The following is a 22,836-nucleotide window of genomic DNA, read 5'->3' as shown; positions in this document are numbered from 1 at the left end:
TTTAGCTAGTTAGCATTTAACTTTAGCTTATAAACAAGAAAAACATTGTTGTGCTAAAATTAAGCAACAGCTGTTTCTTCAGTCTCAACATATTTATTGAAAAAAAAAAAAAAAAAATCTAAGACCACTTTGTGGCAAATAAGTAAGCAAATGTTAAAATAGAAAAGTTAAAGTGAAATTTCAGAATTGTGAAAAAAAAAAAAGAAAAGAAAAGAGAGAGAATGATTAAAATAAAGATAGAAACAAATGAAAGAGGAAAAAGAGGAAAGGGAAGAGAAGAATGGAGGTTATTTGTTGATTTTGAATTAATTTCTTCCCACAAACTAATACTATTCACTATCGTTTGTATTTGCTTGCCTATTGTCGAAAAAAGAAATTGAAAATTCCATTGAATATTTAAATTTTCTATCAATCATTTGCAAATAAAATGCCTCCATTATTGCAGCCAATATATCCGGTAAGTAAGGAAAATTTTTCGTTTCTCTTTCAGAATAACTATTTAAAACAATAATCATAGCATAAATTTTAAACTTAATTAAATTTGTAATTTAATATTAATAATAATAATAATGTTTGCTCGAGATTTAACTTTTGTTATAATTTCGAATTAATAAGATGATAATGAATACTTCATTACTTCTATTGTATGAAATGTAATTCATAATTTTTTATTTCATTTCCTATGTGTAAAAATTCATAAAAAATAAACCAATAATTTCAAATTTCTAAATTACAAAGAAAAAAAGGAAAGATTCTTTCTATTTTCATTTCTAATTGCTTTAAATTCAGATTAAATTTAGATACTTAATTTTTTTTTCAGTTATATCGCTCAAAATCATTGGAAAAATTAGCAAATGATGAGAAATATGCAACATTTTGGCCAAATCAACAATATAGAAATTGGAGTTTGGTTAGTGTATTTTTTGTTGTTGTCAACATTTAGAAAACATCAGTTTAGCATAAATTAATTAATTCATAACATTTGTAACAGCTAGCAAAATATTCAAAAAAAAAAAAAAGACAACAATATGTTATGTTGAAATATATTGAATTTTTGTATTTTTCCTTTACTTATATATTTAAATTTAAGCAAAAAAAAAGTGTTCATAATTTGTAAAATTCAAAAATACACAAAAAAAGGATAATAGAATTTGAAAATGGTATCTAACACAGGTAAATAATACTTTTCATACAATAGAAAATCCAGTTCACCTCCCCCTTTTTTTTATCTTTTTTCATTTATTACAAATAGAAATAAATTAAAATTGCACAGATCATCAAATAACAGATGAAAACAACTTTTATTGATTCAGCTTTTACTTGATTAATGCATCAATGCTAAATTTTCTCTACCAAAATTATTAATTTTATTACTATCACTATTATTTCTATTATAACCAGTACTACTTTCTTTTTTTTTTAAATAATTATTCAAAAAATAAGCTTTAATATAGTTTTCCTTTTTCCTTTTTTTTTTTTGCATTCTTTTAAAACCTATGTTAAAAATAAGTGTTTAGCTCAGAGGGATAAATTTAATTACTAAAAAAAAAATTAAAAATTATTTGCAGTATATCTGTTACAGTGTATATATGTAAATTATAAAATATTAATTTATATAAAAACGGATCAATATTATTTTTCTTTTTTTGTAATGTAAATTTATTTGTCATATTACGTTAAGATATATTTTTTAAAGTAAAAATTAATGTTTCGATGGGATGCATAGTAAATCATAATAATTACCAAATACATTTAGTGCTAATTATTATTGTAATGATTATTTACAGTATGATGATTACTGGTATGATTGTTATATGGGGAGTTCACCGCGTTCTCGAACTGATAAAGCACCATATAGCATGTGGAATTATCCATATAGTTCTTGGCTAAGATACAAGAATCATCTGTATGTAAATTATGCAAAAAAAAGAAGTGAAATAATAACTAAAATAAAATATTTACAAAATGAAAATAAATAAATAAATGAAATATAGGTAATGTCAAGTAAGTATCAGTAAGAGGCATCAACTAATGTATGTAATAATTAACAATATTAAGCAGTAATACTACTATTGTTGATTCGTTAAAGAAATCAATTAATGATAAGAGATAAGTGATATACTACTCAATAAAGAAAAAAAAAATCAGCAAACAAAAGCGGAAATTTCAGATATGATTTGCCATCCATTTATCCATCATACTACAGCATGCATCATTACGGATATAATGATAACGCACGCTATTTGTATTATCGAAACTATTTCACTTATTATTCACCATTGAATCGTCAATGGCTTAAATCTACCAATAAATATGGAAATTATTCCTAAAGTTACATTTGTTTAAACATCATTCAACAATTATGTGAATTTTACAATTGTAAAGAAAAAAGGTATAAAAAAAAAAAAAAAAACTTTTGAAATTATCCGAAAATGCCAATGTAACACTTCGCTTTCATGGATATTATCGATTATATGCTATTCAGCTAAGATTAATCATCAGTTAAACAACAACAGTTATTGTATTATTTATTTAGTTGCAACAAATAAATGATTTGTCGAACTATTTAAAATATTTCACTTCGCTTTTTAAAACAAAATGCACAATGTCCTCATTGCAATCAACATAAAGCTATACATCTTAGAGAGACGAATTACACTAATGGATTAAATTACTAAAATCTTGCTTTTCATTTCCCTTAATCGTCATATTCAAACAAATGCAAGATATGAAAAGAGAGCAAAAGGCTTGATGATGGTTTTAATTATAACATATTTACTGTTCACCTAAATCCAGAACAACGTAAACGATCAAAACAACAAAATACATTCCAATTCCATGTATCCCTCCCCAAGAGAGATCGTTCAGTTTCGTATCCAGTCAATAAATCGGTTAATTTCCAAAAACTAAGACAATTTATCCATCCAAAAAACTGACACTTATTGCAGAATCAATAACTAATACATATTAACATAGGATAAATACACACTCATCACCTAAAGTAAAATAAACAAATAAAACCGAACATTTTTCTTTTTTTATTTATAAAGTGGATATTTCGGAACTCATTAAAGTGGCAAAACACGTTCTATATGCAAGAAAAAATGAACTGAGTGATGAAAAAGAAGATTACACATATGTTCATTTTCCAAAAAAGAATGTACGATGCATTAAAACATTTTGTTTAGTGCATCCTATAGCTAAGTTATAACAAGTTTAACAATTATGCATTACAAAAAAAAAAGTTACATTAGTAATAAACTTATCTAATTATTATATCTCAACACTAAACAAAAATTAACTGGAAATGAAACATCATAAGTCACTTAATTTTCTCAGCACACATGAATTTCTAAATAGAAAGCTCAGTGCTGTAAGGATCACTTGCTGCTATTGACTAGAAAAAAATTTGTCAACATACCGAAAAAAGTATATTACAAATACATAAAGAAGAAGAATATAATTTCAGCCCAAATTACATCACTCTTTATTGAATTATGAGTGTCAACCATCGCACTAGTCATTCCCTCCCCTAAATTACATATACATATATATATATTGGAAAATTCTGAAAATAAATGTACAGAAATAGGGCCAAGTGTATAATTTACAGCCTTTAAAAAAAATACATAATAGCTTGCATACATAAAATACAAATCCAAACAAGTAATCTCAATTGGATTAATGAAAATAGCTATCTGATGCTACATGATTAAATAAAAACTGTTAGTTTCTTAATTAAAAATATTTTGTCGCTTTCTATTTCCACACTTTGATAACACCATCCCGACTTGATGAAATCAAATATTCTCCGCAGCACAGAAGATCGGTGATCGGACTTTTGTGGCATACCGTCAACTAGAAAAATAGGAAATATGTCGGTAAAAATAAATAACAGCTCACTGATTTACAGTGTTCTTAGAGAGAAAGTTCTTCAAATTAGGAATAAATTTGAACACAATATTTTAAATAAATTAGAACACTTTGCAGTAAAAAAAAAAACGAAAAGCGCTAAAATTTTAGGTGAAAATCATACCTGCACTTCAAGTGGATTCACAGCATAAAGTGGTTCGGCAGTCCTACCAGTAATTGTTTCACTCAAAACTTCTACTGTATCGATTACAGATTTACTATAACGGATGGAAGCGAAATGTTCAGATAACGATGAAGAAACGGCTTCAGTGGTTCGCCGAAGTGACCCAGAAAGATAAAAACATTCGTTTGGATCTGACAAATTATATGATCGTATGGTACCCAAACTATCACCTGTGAAAATACGACCCGTTAATGGACAAATAGCCAATGCAGCAGTGACATGCTTATCTTTCTGAAAAATAAAAATTTTGAGATATCCCAGAATTAAAAAACCTATTATATATGTAATCAAATCTTAATGCATTGACAAAACATAGGTGCCAAATCAATTTGCTTTACTTCCACATACATCTTTTGGCACTAGGATAATATATTTTAACTTAATATTCACTACTAAAAATCAAAAATCAATACGATGAAATTATAATGGAAAGATTTAATTTTAGCCATAAAACAGCTGCTTGGAAAAAAATTTTTGAATAAACGATTAGCATACTGAAGAATACTGGAGAGGCTTTTTGGAGGAAGACCATATAACATGTGTCCTTTGCGCTGTTTCTAGTTTCCAACGACTTAGTTCGAATGCGCATGATGATGCTGTCCAAATTTCTGCACATGAACTACTAGTATGTTCATTCACTGTCGGATATGCCGGCCAACAACGTAGCATTCGGCATGCATCGTTGGGATGTGGCCAACTATTTACTTCAACTCCAAACCTACAGCATAAATAAATTAGATTTCAAGGGATTAAAACTAAGTAATTAAATGGACTGAGTTAGATTAAGTAAATCGAATAAATCAAATTTAATAGTTGAATAAATACGAATAAAAGGCAATCCAGGCATAAATTATAAATAAAATTTTAGAAACATTCACAGTTTTGCTAACTGAAGAGCTTCTACATATTTTCAGTATCATCATTTCCACAAATCATCTTACCACGCTGCAAATATCGAAAAAAAAAACAAAAACAAAAACACTCCAAAACGCATCGTGTCTGTCCTTAGTGTAGCAAAAAAGGAAAAAAAAAAAAAAGACTTTCCTCTTACTTGAACGTACTCTAACTGTAAGATTAAAGGAAATGAAAACTAATAAAAGTGGACAGTTGCATTATTTCGCTATCAAATTGTGAAAAAACAAAGATGTATTAAATTCTAAGAACTCCAAATTTCAACCGTTAAAAAGTGTGTTGTCTCTTTAAAAATGAATGAACAACTGGCATTTTTAAATAACCTATCTCAAATGCAGCAAATAATAAAATAAAATGCCTACCTTAGATCCCACAGAATGATATAACGACTGGTTGACGTAAGACACATCCAATTTTGGCTTACTGGATCGATACAAAATGATGTTATCAAACCATATTCATTTTTGATTCGATGTCGCCAAACTACTTTGGGCTTACAGCCCAAAACTGCTCTCTCATACGTTGGTATCCTAAGATGGCTAATTAACGATTAGTCAAATATGAGCAAATTTTATTTTAACATTTTCTGAATCGTAAATCAGAAGTGCTTAACAAAACAAAACAGAATCATTTAGAAGACGATAATATTCATCAAATAAAATTTTAAAATGTAATAGCCAAATATTGTGGATATAAGTTTTTCATGGACTATTTCGCATCTGAATCATCAAACTGGAAATATTAGTTGGACAAACATTCACTAACAAATAGGTTGCATATGATTACTAAGTAAACTGTTTTATACGTGTATTAAATACCAGCTTGCAGCAGACGAAACAAACTAGGTTGCTGTTTCTGCTCATATTAGGGATAAGTCTGCTGGATTGCAAAGGAATTAAATCGGGACTAAAGTTACATTATAATAAATCTCAATATTAAATATTAGACTGATCCTTTATTGATGTTGAAATATGCATTTAAAAGTGGTATTTCATTCACTTTCTCCAAAGTTAAAATTGAAATTTCATCATCTCAAGCATACATGTTAGAGGAGAAATAAAGAGACAAAGTGATCATAATACATTTCGAAAAATTTCGAGTAAAATTACCTGCAATCAAGACAGAAAATGTTGCTGTGATGGGTTAAAACATAGAGAAGATTATCAACGGCGATAATATCAACTGGCGGACCTTCTCCTTCCTTATCGAAACTAATCTTTGTTAAAAGCTGCATCCGTTCAGCATCGATAACGCTAATACGACAGTCTTCACTTGCAATAGCTAGGTGCGACCCTGTTCGTCCCAAAAATTGCACCGAATTAATTTCCCGACCTAGAATTTGAATTTGAAAATTTGAATGTTAATTTTTCCTTTCGCAAATATTATTTTTACAGGATCAGCAAAAAATTTGAACTATGGCAGAAAACAACAAAAGAAAAAGCTTTCTCGACTTATCGAGACTTACAACATCCAGATTTAAGTTAAACATAAAGATCCAACAAACCTTAATTTCTTATGCAAGTTTATTCGATATTAAAATGTTTTTAGGTTTGTGAAAATAAAGAAACAGTTAAACAAACGAAATAATAATCAGAATGTTTGAATAAGTTTTAAAGACATTATTAGATAATAGACATATTTCCTAAAACTAATTACAGTATATGAACTGTAATTTAAATCAAGAAAACTTACCACCATAAGTAAAAGTAGCATCAGCCCGTACAGTCATACTCAGATCTCCCTGTATACGATTCAACGACCATAGTTTGACAAGTCCATCAGCACCAGAGCTTGCAAAATAGCAGCCGTTTGGACTTTGTGCTAATCTGAAAAAATATTTTATTCCAGTTTTTATACTGACCTAACAGTAGTATCCCACCAGCTTTTTGTGCGGCTTCTGAACACTGAAAAGTATTTAAGCCAATTAGGTATGAAATAATTTCAAGAAATAATTGGACTTCATATAATATTCTCAAAATAAGGTTAAACTTACTTAGTAATTGCCGCTTTATGTTCATGCAGGTGGGAAACTAAATTGCTACCAAGACGTATAGATGGTAACGGTAAAGATGAATTAGAATTAGCGGAAGAACTTCCGGAATATATGATCGGATGAAGTCTTTGACGCTTTGCGTAACGTTCTCTTTTGTGAGTTAATAGCTCTGATAGCATTATTTTACAAGCCGATGAACGTACTGTAATACTGTTTATTTATTAATACTGTAATCATCATGCAGCTAATTTATTCGATCCTGATATTTAATAAATGGTTTACGGCTTCTGTCAAGCTAGAAAACGAGCTACATTTTTCATCCTAAATTAAATTAAAATTTCTTGGAAAATTTAAAAAAAAATTAATATATGAAAAAATATGGAAAAATTATTATGAAATGCAAATTTTAGAAAACTATCAAGTAAAGATTTTCCTGAAGAATTACCAGCAAAATTATGATCAGTCCCAAGATGTGAAAAACCCGATGTTGATAAAGCATATTCGGACAATTCTCGTACATCTGAAGCAAGAAAAGATCCTGAAGTTCCACCAAAATTTGGTGCAAACGTACTAACATCGTCATAAATATTTCGCCATTCCGTAGGATATTGGCCATTTGCACTAATTGTCTAGAAAAGATAAAACTAAATTGGTTCCCAATTACAAATTTTATATTTTTTTATTATTTTAAATTTTTTAGTTTTTCATTTATTCAGGGAAAAAAAATCCAATAAGCTATTTAATTTCTTGCAGATAAATCCCTATCAAGCACTGAAGTGCAAAGAGTGTTTGTTCTTCGGTTCTACTGATGAAGACAGACCTTAACACACGCTGTTTTCGGATCACTACTAAGGTCGAAAACATGCAATTTGACATTCGTTTCTGTCAAATCGATGACACCAAGGTTCAGATTAATGCTAGCAGCACCCAAGCTGCAATTACAGAATTATTTGCAGTACAAAATAAATGTGGCTGATTTTCTTCTTACATAAAACAGATCAACAAGCTAAGCAATGACCAATTCAGCAGTTAGTATAATACATTAACAGTGACACTACAACATTTGTACATTTACTATTTCATGTCGCAGTTATCTGCATTATTTATTTTCAGTTACACAAAAGTATACTGCGTCAATAGTTATTTCAGTCAATATTAAAGCAGATTTACGGATATTCCACCTTGTTAATTCAATGAGAAATGATTCATAAAATCAACAAAACTTATTCGAGAATTTAATCACATACTTCATTATCGATAAAAATGACTTCAAATCAATTTTTGAGCCGTTTCAAGAAATTCAGAAATTCCATTAACATAATCAAACCTGGTACGAAAATCAACCATTTTAGTTATCGTATCCTCGAAACGAACTAATTTATCTTCCATATTATGATCTAAGCCCAAATTTTCCAAATGTTTTAAGTAAGATTCCAACTGCACCGAAATTGGCTGATATCTAGAAAATCATTACTTGCTAGAGCAAATACTTCATATGTTTTTAACAAAATATATTTGAAACAAATCTAATAATCAAAATTTTTTTTAAAAAAAAAAGAGTAAAAAGACAAACTTTCTGCTAACTGCAAACAACGAATCTGATCCATTATCCAAAGCTAGATATATTTGTTTATCTGCCATGTAATCGAGCAGTGACTTGACGGGTGAGGCATTCACCACGTAATTCCAAATCTGACGTGGAATATGCGGCTTTAGCGATGAGCTAACTACAAACTATAAAAAAAGAAGTTAAATATAAAATTTCCCCAGATATCCTCATATCTATTAAGATTTAATACTACATGTCAGCTTCATAGTCTCGTATTTTACTGGTCATTGTTTAAACTTGGCTAATAAGATTTTTGTGAACTAAATCCGATTTTAATGAAATAAAAATTGGATACTGTTATCCTAACTTAATTTCAGTTGGCAAATACTAAATAGCTAATAGATTATAACTTTGGTATTTTAATTTCAAGCACTTGCACCTTGTTCCGTAGTTTTATTAGCTTTTCCTTTACGAAAGGTTCTACCGCTGGCATTACTTTACATAAAATGTCTGCTATAGTAAATTTTGCATCAAGTGTACTCAAAATATTCAACGTTGCCATTCGTAGATATTCATTCTGAAAATAGCAAGACAGTTCTAGCAACAAATAAAATTTTGGATAGTAGATGAATATATTATTTTGTAACTTTTTCTAGTCACAAAAAATTTCAATTCTTCCAATTTTAAATCCCCAAGCGCAAGCAAAGTTTATAAAACAAACAGACCTAACGGTCAAACGATAAGTTCAGTAGAATATTACCACCCGAGAACTTTAAAATCTGAATTAACTAAAACATATTTACCGGATGAGCCAAAAATGGAACGATATCATTTAGTAATTCGTAAATAGCAGATTTCCCAAGTAAATCTTTTTCACATAATTGGCATATACAATGTAATGTGCGTAACTGCACAAATTCCTCGTAATCATGTAAACCCTGAAATATAAGTTATTCTTTCCATCAAGAACCATTTTAGCCTTTTACAAAGTACTAACTGTTATGAAATTAAGCATATTAGGCTCCATTTTCCAAACGAAAGTTTTAGCAATAAATCAGTAACTAAAGGGTTCATTTTCCCTAACAAAACATGATTATTTTCGACTTTATTAAGCTATCTTATATAAATAAAGAGGATTAATTCACACTAGTTAAACATAAAAAACTAAATACAAATACAATAAAATTTAAATCAGAATGACATTTTTACTTTTGATTACCACCTTTTTCAAATGCATTGACTAAACGATCATTCTGTTATTCTTATCTTAACTATGTGAAATTATTTAAAGCTTATTTATCTTTTTATTTCACTTTAATCAATCATTTTCATTCATATTTTCATCTTGCTTTAACTTTACTTCATGTCTTTGTATTTTCTACCAATAATGAAGAACGTGAAGACCGTCCAGCATTATATAAAAGATCTTAAAGTGATGTAAAAATATAAAATACATAAGTAATAACCTGCTGAAGAAGTGCTTTCAAAATATAAGTACCGTGACGACCAACAAAATGAGCAATGACTGGACAGCATTCAAAAAACGATCCTCGAAGACGCCAGTCGACTTTGTCATTCAAAAATGTAATCAAATGCGACAGCAGGACATCCGTTGCTGCAATTCTACTTATAAAATATTGAAATTTATTTTTTAAGCAAAAAAGAATTTCCAGCATAGGAAAACTGAACTAATTCACAGAAAAGCTGAACCAATTTACTAGAGTGTCGTAATTTTAGAACAGCAAAGTTAACTGTTCTTTATTTGCACTGCGTTATGATGCAACTTAATTTGATTTGAAACACAATTGTCTTTTTTATAAATTTTAATTTGCTTCATAATATATCATTTCTTATTGTTAAAATTGCCTCTATCACCATGGGCAAAATAATTTCCAAAAAGTCGAGATTATTAATTAATGCGACAACAAACTGCAAAATAAGTCCGAAATGAGAGCCTTACCATTTCAAATATCATTACAAATCATTAGAAATGTACAAATTTTGAAAATTTTTAAGTTTCAATTAGTATAAATGTACAAAGTCAAGAGAATATCAATAATGCTAAAAAAGTAACAATAAATCTCACCTTTCCGACGATCAAAAAAATGACACAACTTCACCAACGACTGCGGGGTGACAACGCTATGCTGCAAACAAAAATCATATGCCACTTTCAAATTATATTCTAAGATCCAACTTTGCACCAAATTATTATTAAATTGTGCCACCAATTTTTTCTTTTCCTTCCGAAATCAAGATCATTTTGAAATTAAAACAACGAGGGAAATCAAAATCGAAAGGAATTGAAAACATAATTGAAGAAAAGTCAATTTCGAGATAATGAGTAATCGAAGATATAATGAATTTAGAATTGACGAATCTCCTATTAAGGCATGAAACATTAAAATTTTGAACAGTGAAATGTAAAAAGCCAGTTCCAGCTTCTTACAAATTCGCGTACCTTCACAATGCTGTTGGAGTCACATAAATTGACAAAAATGTCAACAACAGTCTGTTGAAGAGCTCTCGTTTCTTGCCTTGCAAACCGTTTTTCACGTTCGCCTCTGTCCATTTCGGTAATCATCGATCCATCCAATAAATCATCCGTCAAATTTTTCAGTCGTTCACGGATAAATCTGAGATTAACTTCCAAAATGGGAACTTAATGAAAGTCAATATTCCAAATGGGAGCAAATCTACTGAAAGCACTGCCTACCTGAAAGAAACTTCGGCTAAATCACCTAGATTCTGTGCCAAAGTTATTCGCACCCTGCAATTTGGATCCAGCGAGACAAATTTCTGAAATGTCACGCATTTATCTGACGAATATTCAACTAAAATTAGAGCGAAAACTTCACTCTGATTATTAAGACTGCAGTACGAAATTTATCGTTCCAAGTTGCCTACAGCCTTTTATAAAATTACTTAACAGTCTTTTACAAAAATTACTAACTATAAAAGCTATGCGCTGTGTGGTTATTGGAAGGGAATTATAAATGAGTAAGAGAATATTGTAAACTGAAACATAAACTCAGTGAAATTTTTTAAAAAGGAAGCGCAGAGAAAAAAAAAAAAAAACAGATTTTATAGAACTTTTGGTGATTTAATAAGAAATGAAAACCATGCTTTTACAAAATTAAAAAATTTTGCTTTTAGCAAAATTAGAATAATAGAATAAACGGTTCTGTACACAAGTACAACTTGATAATTCTAACTTTCAGCTTTAACAAAACTTACAAGTCTTGGAAATAGGTAATCGATAAATAATCGAGTCTCATAACGTGGTATTTCTTTGAATGATGTTAATAGTGAAGTAACTGAATAGATGGCTTCACATCTAACCTGGACCACGCAGTCGAACATCATTTCAACCTACAAAAATTCATTAATCAGAAACCGCTATTATAAGGACGATGGTAGGAGAAATCAATAAACTCGTACATTTAAGCTACGGATTCTCTCAGAAATAGAAAAAAACCGTGCATGACAAACCAAGTATGGTAATATGCGATCCGCAACAGTCAGTATATCTACCCATGGCACGTACCTATGCAATAATTTCATCGCTTCCTGAAAAAAATCTAATTTAGTCTATAATAATTGCTGAAACAAAATTTAAGAGAAAAAACGCAACCCATTAAAAGAATGAAATAAAATATTGTTTTACAAATTCAAAATCGTTTTCGAATTCATATTTTCAGAATGTAAAGTTACTTAGTCTTGTCCACTCCCTGTCCTTGTATAGCGTACATAAAATCGGAAAAATAAAAACAATCAGTGTAATTATAACTCTAAACAATAACAAAATAGGACAACAAAATTTCCAGACACATTGCAAGGTTACAGAATGCAACTGGGTGACATGCTCACAAATATCTGATCGAGAAATACACTAACAAATTTTATGGTTAATGATTTAAGTGCGCGCATATTTGAAGTGACCAATGCAAGAATAAGTAAAACGGCAGGTAATTGATCGAACGGTTTTCCATTAATTTCAGCCTTCTCTGATAATTTCCCTACAGTTGATTGCATATCCAATGATAATCTGAAAACATTTGGTTTCAGTTTTTCTCACTACCAAAAAATAATAAGCGTATACATATTTTAAACCTTCGATATAGAAAATAATAAGGCTTTAATCTGATACAGTACAAGTCAACGAGGTTAGTCCATAACAAAATAAGCTAATTTTACTAGTTATTAGTATTTATTAGCATGAAATATCTTCAGAAAAAAAAATTAAAAATAGATAGATGTAGGAAATGTAAGAAAGTATAGAAATCCATGGATAGGAAAAGCAACTTTCACAACTTTCAAATTGTTGTTTTAAAAAAAAAATGTTATATTGAACAAACTTTGTAATCATATCATCCGGATCTACTGATTCTGAAGTTTGCGTCTCTTCGAGCGATACACTTGTTTGCAAATATTTTGGTCGAAAGGCATTTATATAATCATACAGGAAATGATCGAATATTGGTGGGAATAACAATGGGGAATATTTCCGTATCTTAAAAATTAAACTATACACGTTAAATAATTTTTACTTTGAAATGGAATAGAGACTGCATCACCAACCCTCATGATGCAAAAAAAAATGTGCCTATTTTTCAAAAAAGTTAAAATATAACTTCAGTTTGCCTTTTTCCTTTCTTAAACGAACAAAAAAAACTAAGCCAGACAAAAGTGGCAGAAAAAGTAGAAAATTTAGTTAGGAAAAAATATCATTTGAATTGAATAGTTACAATAGAAATACCTACCAGTACTGATGCTTTTGGCCTTTTTGCAGGATTTCGATGAAGCATTAAACCAATCATACTGCGCAATTCATCAGGCAATTGTTCTTGAATTTGCTGAATCATCAGTTGTGCCTCTGCGTCAGATGCGTGTCTAAAAATGTCGGCCTTAGTTTCGCTTATTTTCAAATAAAATTTCACAAGAAATCCAGAGACCTGAAGAAAGAATAGGTTTATCAATAGAGAACAAAAATTATTTCGTTTAACGTACTTGTATTTAACGAGTAATTCGTAAGTAAATGGACACTGGCCCTCCGTAAACAACTCAACAAGTACACAGCCAAGAGAAAAAATATCCATAGCGTGTGTAAGGCCTTTGGAGACATCCATAAATTCACCCGGAAGATTTGGATGTAAATTCAGCTCCTGACTGGTACAAAATCTTTCTGGTGCCAAATAACAGCTTAATCGTCGACTAGTATCGAAAAAGAAGGTGAAATATGATGGATCATCCTGAAGTTAATTAATTTCAATCATAATTTCTTATTACGGAACAGCTGCGAAAATAAACCGCTGTGATCAAAAGAGTAATGAAACCATGAGGAAGGGCATGAAATTGATAAAAGAATAATGTTCAGCAAAAAGAACTGACTTATAGCAGGGAATCTAGAGTAGCTGTTACCGTGCTTTACATCAATAACGAGTATTTAAACATGCAACTGAAAATGGATATATTACAAACCGATGGAATATTAGTAGGCTTGAACGATGCAAAATCGGTTATTTGTACCCAATTGAAACTTGAAACAAGGACATTTTGAGTTTTTAGATCTCCGTGACATACTTCGGCATATTCACATTGAGCAAGTGCCTGGAACAAAATGAAAACAAAAAAGCTGATAACGAATGAATTGCCAAAATTTTGCGACACTGAGGTAAGAAGCAAGATTCCTTAGCAATAACCTTGAAGAGATGAAAAGCAATCCATCTTTTCTCGATATCTGTAAGAAATGGATACGTGCTTATACGATCATAAAGAGTGTATTTCTGGAATGGCCGAGACAAAATAACACAACGTGATGTGACCTAAATTGCTAACTGTTAAAAACAAATATTCCTTTAAATCTCATAAACAAAAATGCAATCTCATAAAAAAACAACATTGTTTATGAGATTTAAAATTTGATTTTCTTTGGTCTAGCAAAAGAATTAATTCATCAGCAGTGGTGAGCAGGGTACACCAATACCTTAAAATCAGTATTTTCATGAGCTAACTCTAGTAAAAAATGCAACAACGTGAACAGGACTGTGTATAAAAAATAAAAACATTACAATTCGATTATAAAATATGGTACAACGAGATTAATTAATAAAAAAAAAAAACATTCGTAATCAATCATCATCATTACTTACATATACTCGTCTGAAAGGACAACAATTGTACGCATTGCCCAGTAGATCGCGAATTTGAATAACCTTAACAAGCAAAAGATTAATTCTAAAACTAAAAAAAAATTTCCATATATCTTGAAAATAAAGACATAAGATTAGTACCTGATCACGGTAGAGATCGATCGAAAATGATGGATCTTGAAGGAGAAAAACTTTCAGAACTGATGGACCTTCTGCATGATCCACTCGAGCTACTTTCATAAATCGAGTGCTTCCCAGGCTGAACGAATAATTATTTGCATATTTATATACAACTAAATAACTAAAAAAAAGCATAACTCACTCCTTCTCTTTGTCTCGCTTTCTTCGTTACTGCTATGAATGACAATATTTTTACCAGTTTTCAATAAGATACATTTAAAATATTATATTTATTGTATATTAAAAGTTTAGCCAATATCTTTTATGCAACATTTACATACTACATATAGACTATTTATATTATCACACTCTTATCACTATTTATATAAATTCTAGTTAAAGCTATGTGAAAACATCCTAATATTCTAAAACATGTAAAGTACTTAAATCACAACATATCAAAATGGAAAACAGCATGTGTTTTAACTTATATCACATCTTGTTAAGTGATTATTGACAAAATCTATGTCTGATTTACAAATTTATTAATTGTGAAAATAACAACTAAGAAAATTAAAGAAAACCTTCCGACATATTTCACATCGTTAATATCTGAAAGATATGCTTCTACACCCAATATCTGATTAGGTATCTGTGCCGACAAAACATTTCCCATCTCTTCTCATCCTTCCATTATCCGATGCATTTTAACTTTAAAGGTAACCCTGAAATAAAAAATAAAAACAAATTTTGTGCGCAAATTCTGCAGCAAACGTTACCGTTCATCGAAAACAATATTTGCCACAGAAATGACATATAAAAGTGTTAGCGACCCAACTTGTTCTTGACATTACAGCATAATAAGGACATAAATCAAATAAAAGTGTTACATTTCTTGAAGCAATGCAAATCGCACAATTTTTAAATTCAAACGATCTAACGTTTCTTGACATTAGCAAGTAAAGAGTGAAAAAAAAAGAAACTTGCAGATAACAAAAGAAACGGAACACGTAACATCCCGTCACGTAAAAAAAAAGAACACACTAATTTATAATTGAAATTAATCTCGCATTTTATCACAGCCCGGTAAATGCAAATCAAAATCTCATGGGTAATTGATTTTACAGATAGACTATCGAAATTTGATTTTCAGGCTGAAATCTGTGAGTTAAAATTATTTAACGAATTTAAAAGGCAAACGATAAGTGAGTAAGAATTAATCAAAATTTTGCTGAAAAGTTTGAAATAGAAATTAAAGGACAATTTCTATTAATACTTCAATAAAATTAAAGTATAAAATTCAATTTAATTTTAGAGTAATAATATTAAAATTTTATTTGGCAAAATTTCAGATTATTCAATTATCATAGATTATGATGATAAAATTAAATCTGATATTTAACTCTTTATATGAAAATATAATTATATTTAATTGTTTGTTTATTTTCCCTTTCCCTAAGTTTCTAATTAGCAGATTGATGTAAATTTGTCAATTAATACCGTAAGCTATTGCTCAACAATTTGACTATTGTGACACATACATACATTTATTAATATTAACGTTGACAGATTGATTACATTTATTAACTTCGAACAATTTATACAATTACAACTAATAATTGACAAAGTGATCACAACAAATTAGCTACAATTTTATTGCTCAATCAACTTTCAAATATCAGATGACAGCAATATTTCTAGATCTATTCATCATTTACATTATTCCATTTTTCGTTATGCCTCTTAGTGAGCTCAGAAAGGTATTTATTTTTTTTTTCTATTTTCTTTTTTATGCAATAAAGAAATTCTAATATGAATTATTAATTCTTATATATATCATCACTAGACATATTATGTAATTTCTGATAAACATACTTTACTTTTTCAAACACTCAAATTTTGCGCTTTGTTTACATTTTGCACTTTGTTTACATTTTGCATTCTAACTCATAATATTATCCATACGAGTGAATAAATTAAAATGATTTTCAATAATATCCATATGTACGAGTGAATAAAATGATTTTCATCAGTTTATCATATCCATTGCGGAGCGGATATATATAATCCGTTTATTTTATTCAAGTAATTTATTCGAGATTCTCGAGATTATTCAATTTCATCAAATTTTATTAAAAACACTAAATTCTCTTATATAATTCAATGAAATACATGTTTCCTTTTTTTTCCAGCTCATTTTTTCGAAAGTTTCAGAAATACTCGGGAATGAATTTCAATATAGCAGCTGAAGAAATGCGACGCCTCGATGGTGAACCAAATGATGAAGAAAAATTGCAATTATATGGTCTTTACAAACAAATAATTCATGGAGATATACCATCCGCTGAAGATTATCGTCCGTTTATCTCTCCTTTCCTCCATTAAAATTATTTCATAAACTGTATAACCAGTGCGGGAATACTTTATTCATAATTACAATTCTTTTCATACTTAAACAAAAACTAATTCTATGTTAAGATTTGGCCTTTCATTTTATATTTTAGATTTCCCTTGTGTCCTAAATCCGGAAACTGGAAATATTTCTATAGTTTTCAAAAATAATCATTTATGGTTAGAATGCATATAGAATGTACAACAAAATGCTTAAATTTTTATTTAAGGAACAAACATTCGAACATATGCCAGCATAAAAATATGTAATTTTTTTTTTTGAAATTTGGAAAGAAATTAGTATTCAAAACTAATTGCACTTCACTGTTCTTAACAAAGCCTTTATTTTGTCCTGATTAGAAAGTTTTTAAAAAATGAACGAAATGTTTTAAACACCGGATCCACTTCGTATTAATCCACTGTTTTCTAGCCAAACCATCCGGAACTGATCAATGGAATTTGCGTAAGTACAGTGCTTGGGTAAAAAATAAAGGTTAATTTTTTATATGCTATTGAATTTGACTTCCTCCACAACAAAAATGAATTTGTAATACCGATTTAAATTTCTAATTTATCAATTTTTTCCATTAAAAATATCTGTACAACGTTAATTGGTAGAAGGACTGAGAAGTAATTCCACAGGAGGACTGAGAGCGGTCAGAAAAAATGAGTATTTCATTAACATTCTAACAGTGAAATTGACCACACTTTGCTAATTTTGTAAAGCACCATAAAAAAAAAAAAGCAAAAGGAACTTCTGGGATATCTCTCGTTCTTCATCCACCTTATCTGTTTAGACTACATGATTAACTCATTAAAAGCACTACATGAGACAGAATTAGTCGAAAACTATGCTATGATGCAAAGATGAACTGGAAACTGAACAAAAAACAAACAGCTATTAAAATATAATAATGTTCAGGAAAAGATCGGCAAAAGTGTGAAAAAGAGTATGTACAATTAGCCGAAGAAATGATCAAGAAATATGGTCGTAAAATTGTACGCTGTAAATGGAACAGTGAAGTTTGGACTGTTGATTATTGATGGAAATTTAAGTGAAACAGAATAGAAGTATTGAAAAAATTACAGATTATTAATGTCTCCTTTTTCCTCATTAAGTAACATTGTAATTAACATGATTATTCTGTGCTACTTCCGGATGCTGAAAAAAAAAAAAGAGTAAGATGGTTCAGAATCAAGCTATGCAACACAAATTATTTAAATTATGAGCGAAGTCTAGTGCTTTTTAACAACTTGATTTTCAGAAGATCTAGAGGTAAAGTGGTGATTGCAATGTTAAATCTTTTATCTTTTTCATCAGTATTATCATCAACCTGTTATTCCGAATATGAAAAACCACTGCAATGAACTATGAAATGGTTGATTTAGGATTCTGGATTTCATTGATAGAACCATCGTATTCATAACAATCACAAACTTGGAAACTTACATCGATTTCCAACAGTTCCATTGATGCTTCAAATACACAATCACTGATCTTCTTCTGTACTATTAAACCAAGCCGTGGATTTCGAATCGAAATTGCTCGTACTTTTTTTTCCACAAACTGACCTGAAACAGATTTTAAAAGAGTATCAGACACAATAGTACAAAACAACAAAAAGTATTAAATTGCTTTAGTTGAGGAATCAATTTTTGAAATGGATATCATAATTTGGAGCTGATCATAATGAACTAAAAGCAATACCCAAAAGAGTGAATTCGTCGATTATTTCTCTCCCACTCTTTCGGTCAATACCATGTACCATTTGTAATGCACTGGACCGCCTTTTCGAACCAACAACTGGTGGGCATGTAGCATCCGGTTTTACTGTAAGTCAAGAAATTGCTAGTAAATATTTTTTTCACTGCAGGTTAAGGATGCAATTCACCACTGTTCGAAAAGCAACATATTCTATTAATTAATTTATGCTACCTATATTTCACACATCAGTTTTAGTTAATCTTATGTTCCATCTTTCAGTCCAGTTCATTTGCATATTCAGATTTCATATTTTATCTTTTCTTAACTTTGTAGAGAAATTTTTACTTATTTGATTCTTTTCTAATGTTTTCTATACATACATAACTTACACATCTTTTTTCGCATCACTTCTCTGTATATTTAGCATTACTTTGAAATGGTTGAAATTAAATTCAAATTGAAATGAAGACAAGCAAGAAACTGAACCATCATGATTTGACGATTCGTCGCCGTTTTGATGAAATGAGCTATCGCTAAACTGTTCAGCTTTTGAGACTGCTTCAATCGTTCGTTCGATATTTGCTAACCGTTCGATATTCGCCAGGGCTTCGTTAGTCTGATCAACCGAACTGTATGGATTTCCAGCTGTACTTGGACTACATGTTACAGTTACAGTACTAGTCACAGGATATAATCCACCATCAGTTTTGGATGGATAAATAGGATACGATGATTGCTGTTCGCCTTCTTTACGTTCCTGTGACATCAAGGCACTTGGTGTTGAATATGGACGTTGTTGCTGGACGTTCCGATCATCCAACAGAAACGAATTATACAAATAGCTCCTAGAAATGGCATTTGTAATATTAAATCTAAGTAAATTAGGATTAAAAAAAAAAATAAGACAAAACATATTTATTAAAGACTCAAATAATGATTATGATCATCATAAAACAACAAGAAACTAATTCGAAGATTAAAAAATATGTAAGAAAGCAAGAATAAGCTTTTTTGCATAAATTTGAAGTGCAGCTCTACTTTACAGTTGAAAGAATGGTTCGGCAGCTAATCCAAAGAGGGATTCCATACTCTTCTTCGAACTCTTCTGTTAATTATGTAATGGAACTTGTCTTATACTATCCATCTTTACCTATTTCCATCTAAGGGATGTTCTTCATTTTTTGAGCATTCCATTGATCAAAGTAACGATATTCTTTAAAAAATTTATTACACTGAAATTTTTTCTTTCTCTAAAGAAAAAAAAGACATTATTTTGCATAATTTGAAGCTGCCACAGTGAGATACAGAATTGCAGAATATGACTTACTCTGCAGTTCCGGCTTTAAAAGATTCCCAAGGACAATTATAGTAAGAATGCGACATATCTTTCAATGTCCAAAGTAAAAAGATTAAGTTCGAAAATCGAAAAACCAGGTATTGAACTAGAAAAAGTATATGGTTGCAGCTGTCGGAGCACTATGCAATTGCTCGTTTCTAATAGAACCGATGCTCTAAGAGCCACAAAATGGTTTCTGTATGAAAATCAATAGCGGATAAAAATCGAATAATCAGAAAGCAATCGAATAAATCGAATAATCAGAAAGCACAAAAAATCAATTTGAGAAGTATATTTTTGAAATTCTATGTTAAAGCTTTGGTTAACTCCTACAAATCTTATCTTTTCTAGTTGAAAACGAAACAAGTTGTGGTTCCTAGTAAATCCTAAGCTTAAAATTCTGCTTCGTTTCTAATATTTATCTTTGCTTTAAAAAAACATTAATTCTTTTCTTATGAAATCTCACTTAAGGATACGATGCAAGACCTAATTCACTGATATTATAAACAGAAAATAGCATTAACAATACACTGCAGTATGCTATAAGTCAAGAACTGATGTTAATAATTTCTTTTTTATGGTTGTATCGAAATCTGAATATTTTTAAATTTCATACAATGTCTGACATTCATAATTCAGTTTGAATGGAAAGTGATTAAGAACCGGGAGGTCACAGTTTGCCTTATTATAATATCTCTTGTCTAACTATTGATGATATAAACAAATGTTGTCGCATTTATGAAACATACATTAAAATTACATCACCATAATTCTCGTCCTACATAATATAGTTCAACGTTCAAGAAATGACAGTTCAGTGATTGAGTTAATAAAAAAAGAGGGCAGTGAACATAATTTTCGGAATTTTATCTTGCATAGTTTTTTATTTTAAGAACTAACATTGGATCATTTGCTTCGGCAATGTCAGTAGCATCCGTAAATTTCAACATTTGCATGAAACGCCATGGCTTTATTTGAACATTTGATACTTCCATTCGACGCTTAGCTCGTCTATACTGATCTCGTAAATGTTGCCATTGACGACTTGTATGAGTACCTAAATTTTTTATGTTAAGAAGCGAGAGAGAGAGAGGGAAAGAGTGAAAGAGAAAAAAATACGTAACATATAAAACATATAACTATCCAAAAGAAAAGTGCAAAATTAACCTCAAAATTAATTTAACTCCCAGACCAATTTCGATTTTTGTAAACTTTCGAAATTATTTAGTAATGTTATAATCGCTATCAATACATCATCAGCATTATCATTATCATCATCATCATCATCATCACTCATTTCAGTTTTAATATCTGTATTATCCTCTTTCCAGAAATTTACAGGACAAATAACCTCCCTTTTTTTTCCGAAACATAGTACACAAAAGCATATATATATTTGCATATGTATCATGCATAGAGATTGGTCAGTCAAACTCCTCTCCTCTAATTTAAATAGTACAGTAAACATTACGACACAGACAACGTTGAATCTATGAAATGAATCTATGGAAGTCCACTCTTTCTCTCTCTCCCTCTTTTCCCATCTTTTTCACTTTCTCTAATTATTCCTTTTCAACTTTCGAAAACCAAAATTTCGTATAAAAACAAACAACTACTCGGCTCTATTCCCGTACGTCATGTCTCTTCCAAATGTTAGAACGTAATTAGAAGGCATTACTAGTAGAACGAGATGAAAACGTGAGCAACAACAACAATCTGATTTCGATCCAGAATTAAAAATTCAAAAAGAAAAAAAAAATTATGAACTCGTTTTGCAATACGAGAAATCTAAGCTAAAATATAGAGTTTGATAGTTAGAAAGACAGACAGACAGAGAGAGAGACAGGAGAAGATGGTGAGGCGAGAAAGAATGAGAAAAAAGTGGTTGTAAACAATTCTGTTTACAACTTTCAATATTTTCACTCAATACAACCACCTGTCTTACCGCCTCAATTCTCAACCTCAAGTATCCATTATTGCCATTACCGCAATCACTGCAACGATCATCATTGTCATCATCATTGTGTGTTATTCTGATTCTGATTATTATTTATTACCAGCATTTATTAATTATTATTATTATTATTATTATTATCATTATTATTATTAGCATTTCTAACTGCTAACCCTTAAGCATTATACCGAACATTTCCGACATTTCCTGAGCAATTTCCCAAAAAATTTGTCGTTTTTTTGCAGCATTCCGATAATCAACATTGGAAAAATTCCATATGCATTCCTGACGTTGTACCGACTTTATTAGTACCTCACGCATAGCATCCGTCCATACGATCGTTTCATTTGACATGTTGTGTTGCTGCTGATATGTGGAATCTTCTGAAAGCACAGAAATTTTGGAGAATTTAAAATGAAGTATGAGAATTTCACAAGAAGTTTAACACGGCCACCGGATTTAACTAACAATCATAACATATTTTTGATGAGCTGCAATGATGTTTTCTTTTCTTTCAACCATGGAAGTTTAAAGCGACAATTAACTTTTGGATTTTTTAGATAAAACGTTCAGCCTCAAAATCCAAAACTTCAAGGATAAGTATGTACTTTTCTATTCCCTTCTCATA

At 30.0% G+C, this 22,836-nt stretch overlaps 4 protein-coding genes across 5 annotated transcripts; 2 read left to right on the top strand and 2 right to left on the bottom strand.

Annotated features, from left to right (window-relative positions):
• Positions 1-427: 427 nt before the first annotated feature.
• On the top strand, positions 428-2,330 carry Bm220 (Uncharacterized protein; the record flags this gene model as incomplete). The annotated part of the gene is made up of 4 exons (XM_001895979.2): positions 428-457; positions 821-910; positions 1,788-1,906; positions 2,171-2,330. 4 exons carry the CDS (start codon positions 428-430, stop codon positions 2,328-2,330), a joined length of 399 nt encoding a protein of 132 aa, XP_001896014.1.
• A 1,429-nt stretch (positions 2,331-3,759) lies between these two features.
• On the bottom strand, positions 3,760-15,498 carry Bma-vps-15 (Protein kinase domain containing protein; the record flags this gene model as incomplete). Its single annotated transcript, XM_043078303.1, has 28 exons — positions 3,760-3,858; positions 4,037-4,327; positions 4,592-4,814; positions 5,371-5,538; positions 6,118-6,340; positions 6,701-6,834; positions 7,002-7,203; positions 7,447-7,630; positions 7,822-7,933; positions 8,329-8,460; positions 8,575-8,735; positions 8,990-9,127; positions 9,354-9,488; positions 10,017-10,165; positions 10,637-10,697; positions 11,012-11,186; positions 11,267-11,349; positions 11,788-11,922; positions 12,043-12,120; positions 12,448-12,598; positions 12,909-13,063; positions 13,314-13,443; positions 13,561-13,802; positions 14,032-14,160; positions 14,253-14,375; positions 14,703-14,765; positions 14,844-14,961; positions 15,407-15,498. 28 exons carry the CDS (start codon positions 15,496-15,498, stop codon positions 3,760-3,762), a joined length of 4,086 nt encoding a protein of 1,361 aa, XP_042934237.1.
• A 1,060-nt stretch (positions 15,499-16,558) lies between these two features.
• Positions 16,559-18,257, top strand: Bma-acbp-6 (the record flags this gene model as incomplete). 2 transcript variants are annotated; one of them, XM_043078302.1, is made up of 5 exons in its annotated part: positions 16,559-16,582; positions 17,037-17,178; positions 17,444-17,479; positions 17,644-17,706; positions 18,136-18,257. In XM_043078302.1, the coding sequence occupies 5 exons, from the start codon at positions 16,559-16,561 to the stop codon at positions 18,255-18,257; spliced, it is 387 nt and encodes a 128-aa protein (XP_042934236.1). The 2 variants fall into 2 exon arrangements, with proteins under 2 accessions (XP_042934236.1, XP_001896012.2); XM_001895977.2 differs by lacking the exon at positions 17,444-17,479.
• Positions 18,258-18,327: 70 nt separating this feature from the next.
• Bm8733 (Uncharacterized protein) lies at positions 18,328-22,562 on the bottom strand (the record flags this gene model as incomplete). Its single annotated transcript, XM_043078301.1, has 6 exons — positions 18,328-18,375; positions 18,664-18,785; positions 18,922-19,044; positions 19,405-19,763; positions 21,155-21,311; positions 22,382-22,562. 6 exons carry the CDS (start codon positions 22,560-22,562, stop codon positions 18,328-18,330), a joined length of 990 nt encoding a protein of 329 aa, XP_042934235.1.
• Positions 22,563-22,836: the final 274 nt, after the last annotated feature.

The sequence above is a fragment of the Brugia malayi genome (genome assembly GCF_000002995.4).
Source record: "Brugia malayi strain FR3 genome assembly, contig: Bm_v4_Chr2_contig_001, whole genome shotgun sequence".
Lineage (NCBI taxonomy): Eukaryota > Metazoa > Nematoda > Chromadorea > Rhabditida > Onchocercidae > Brugia > Brugia malayi.
The sequence above is the reverse complement of the archived record's forward strand: the minus strand, read 5'-3'. Positions and strand labels throughout refer to the sequence as shown.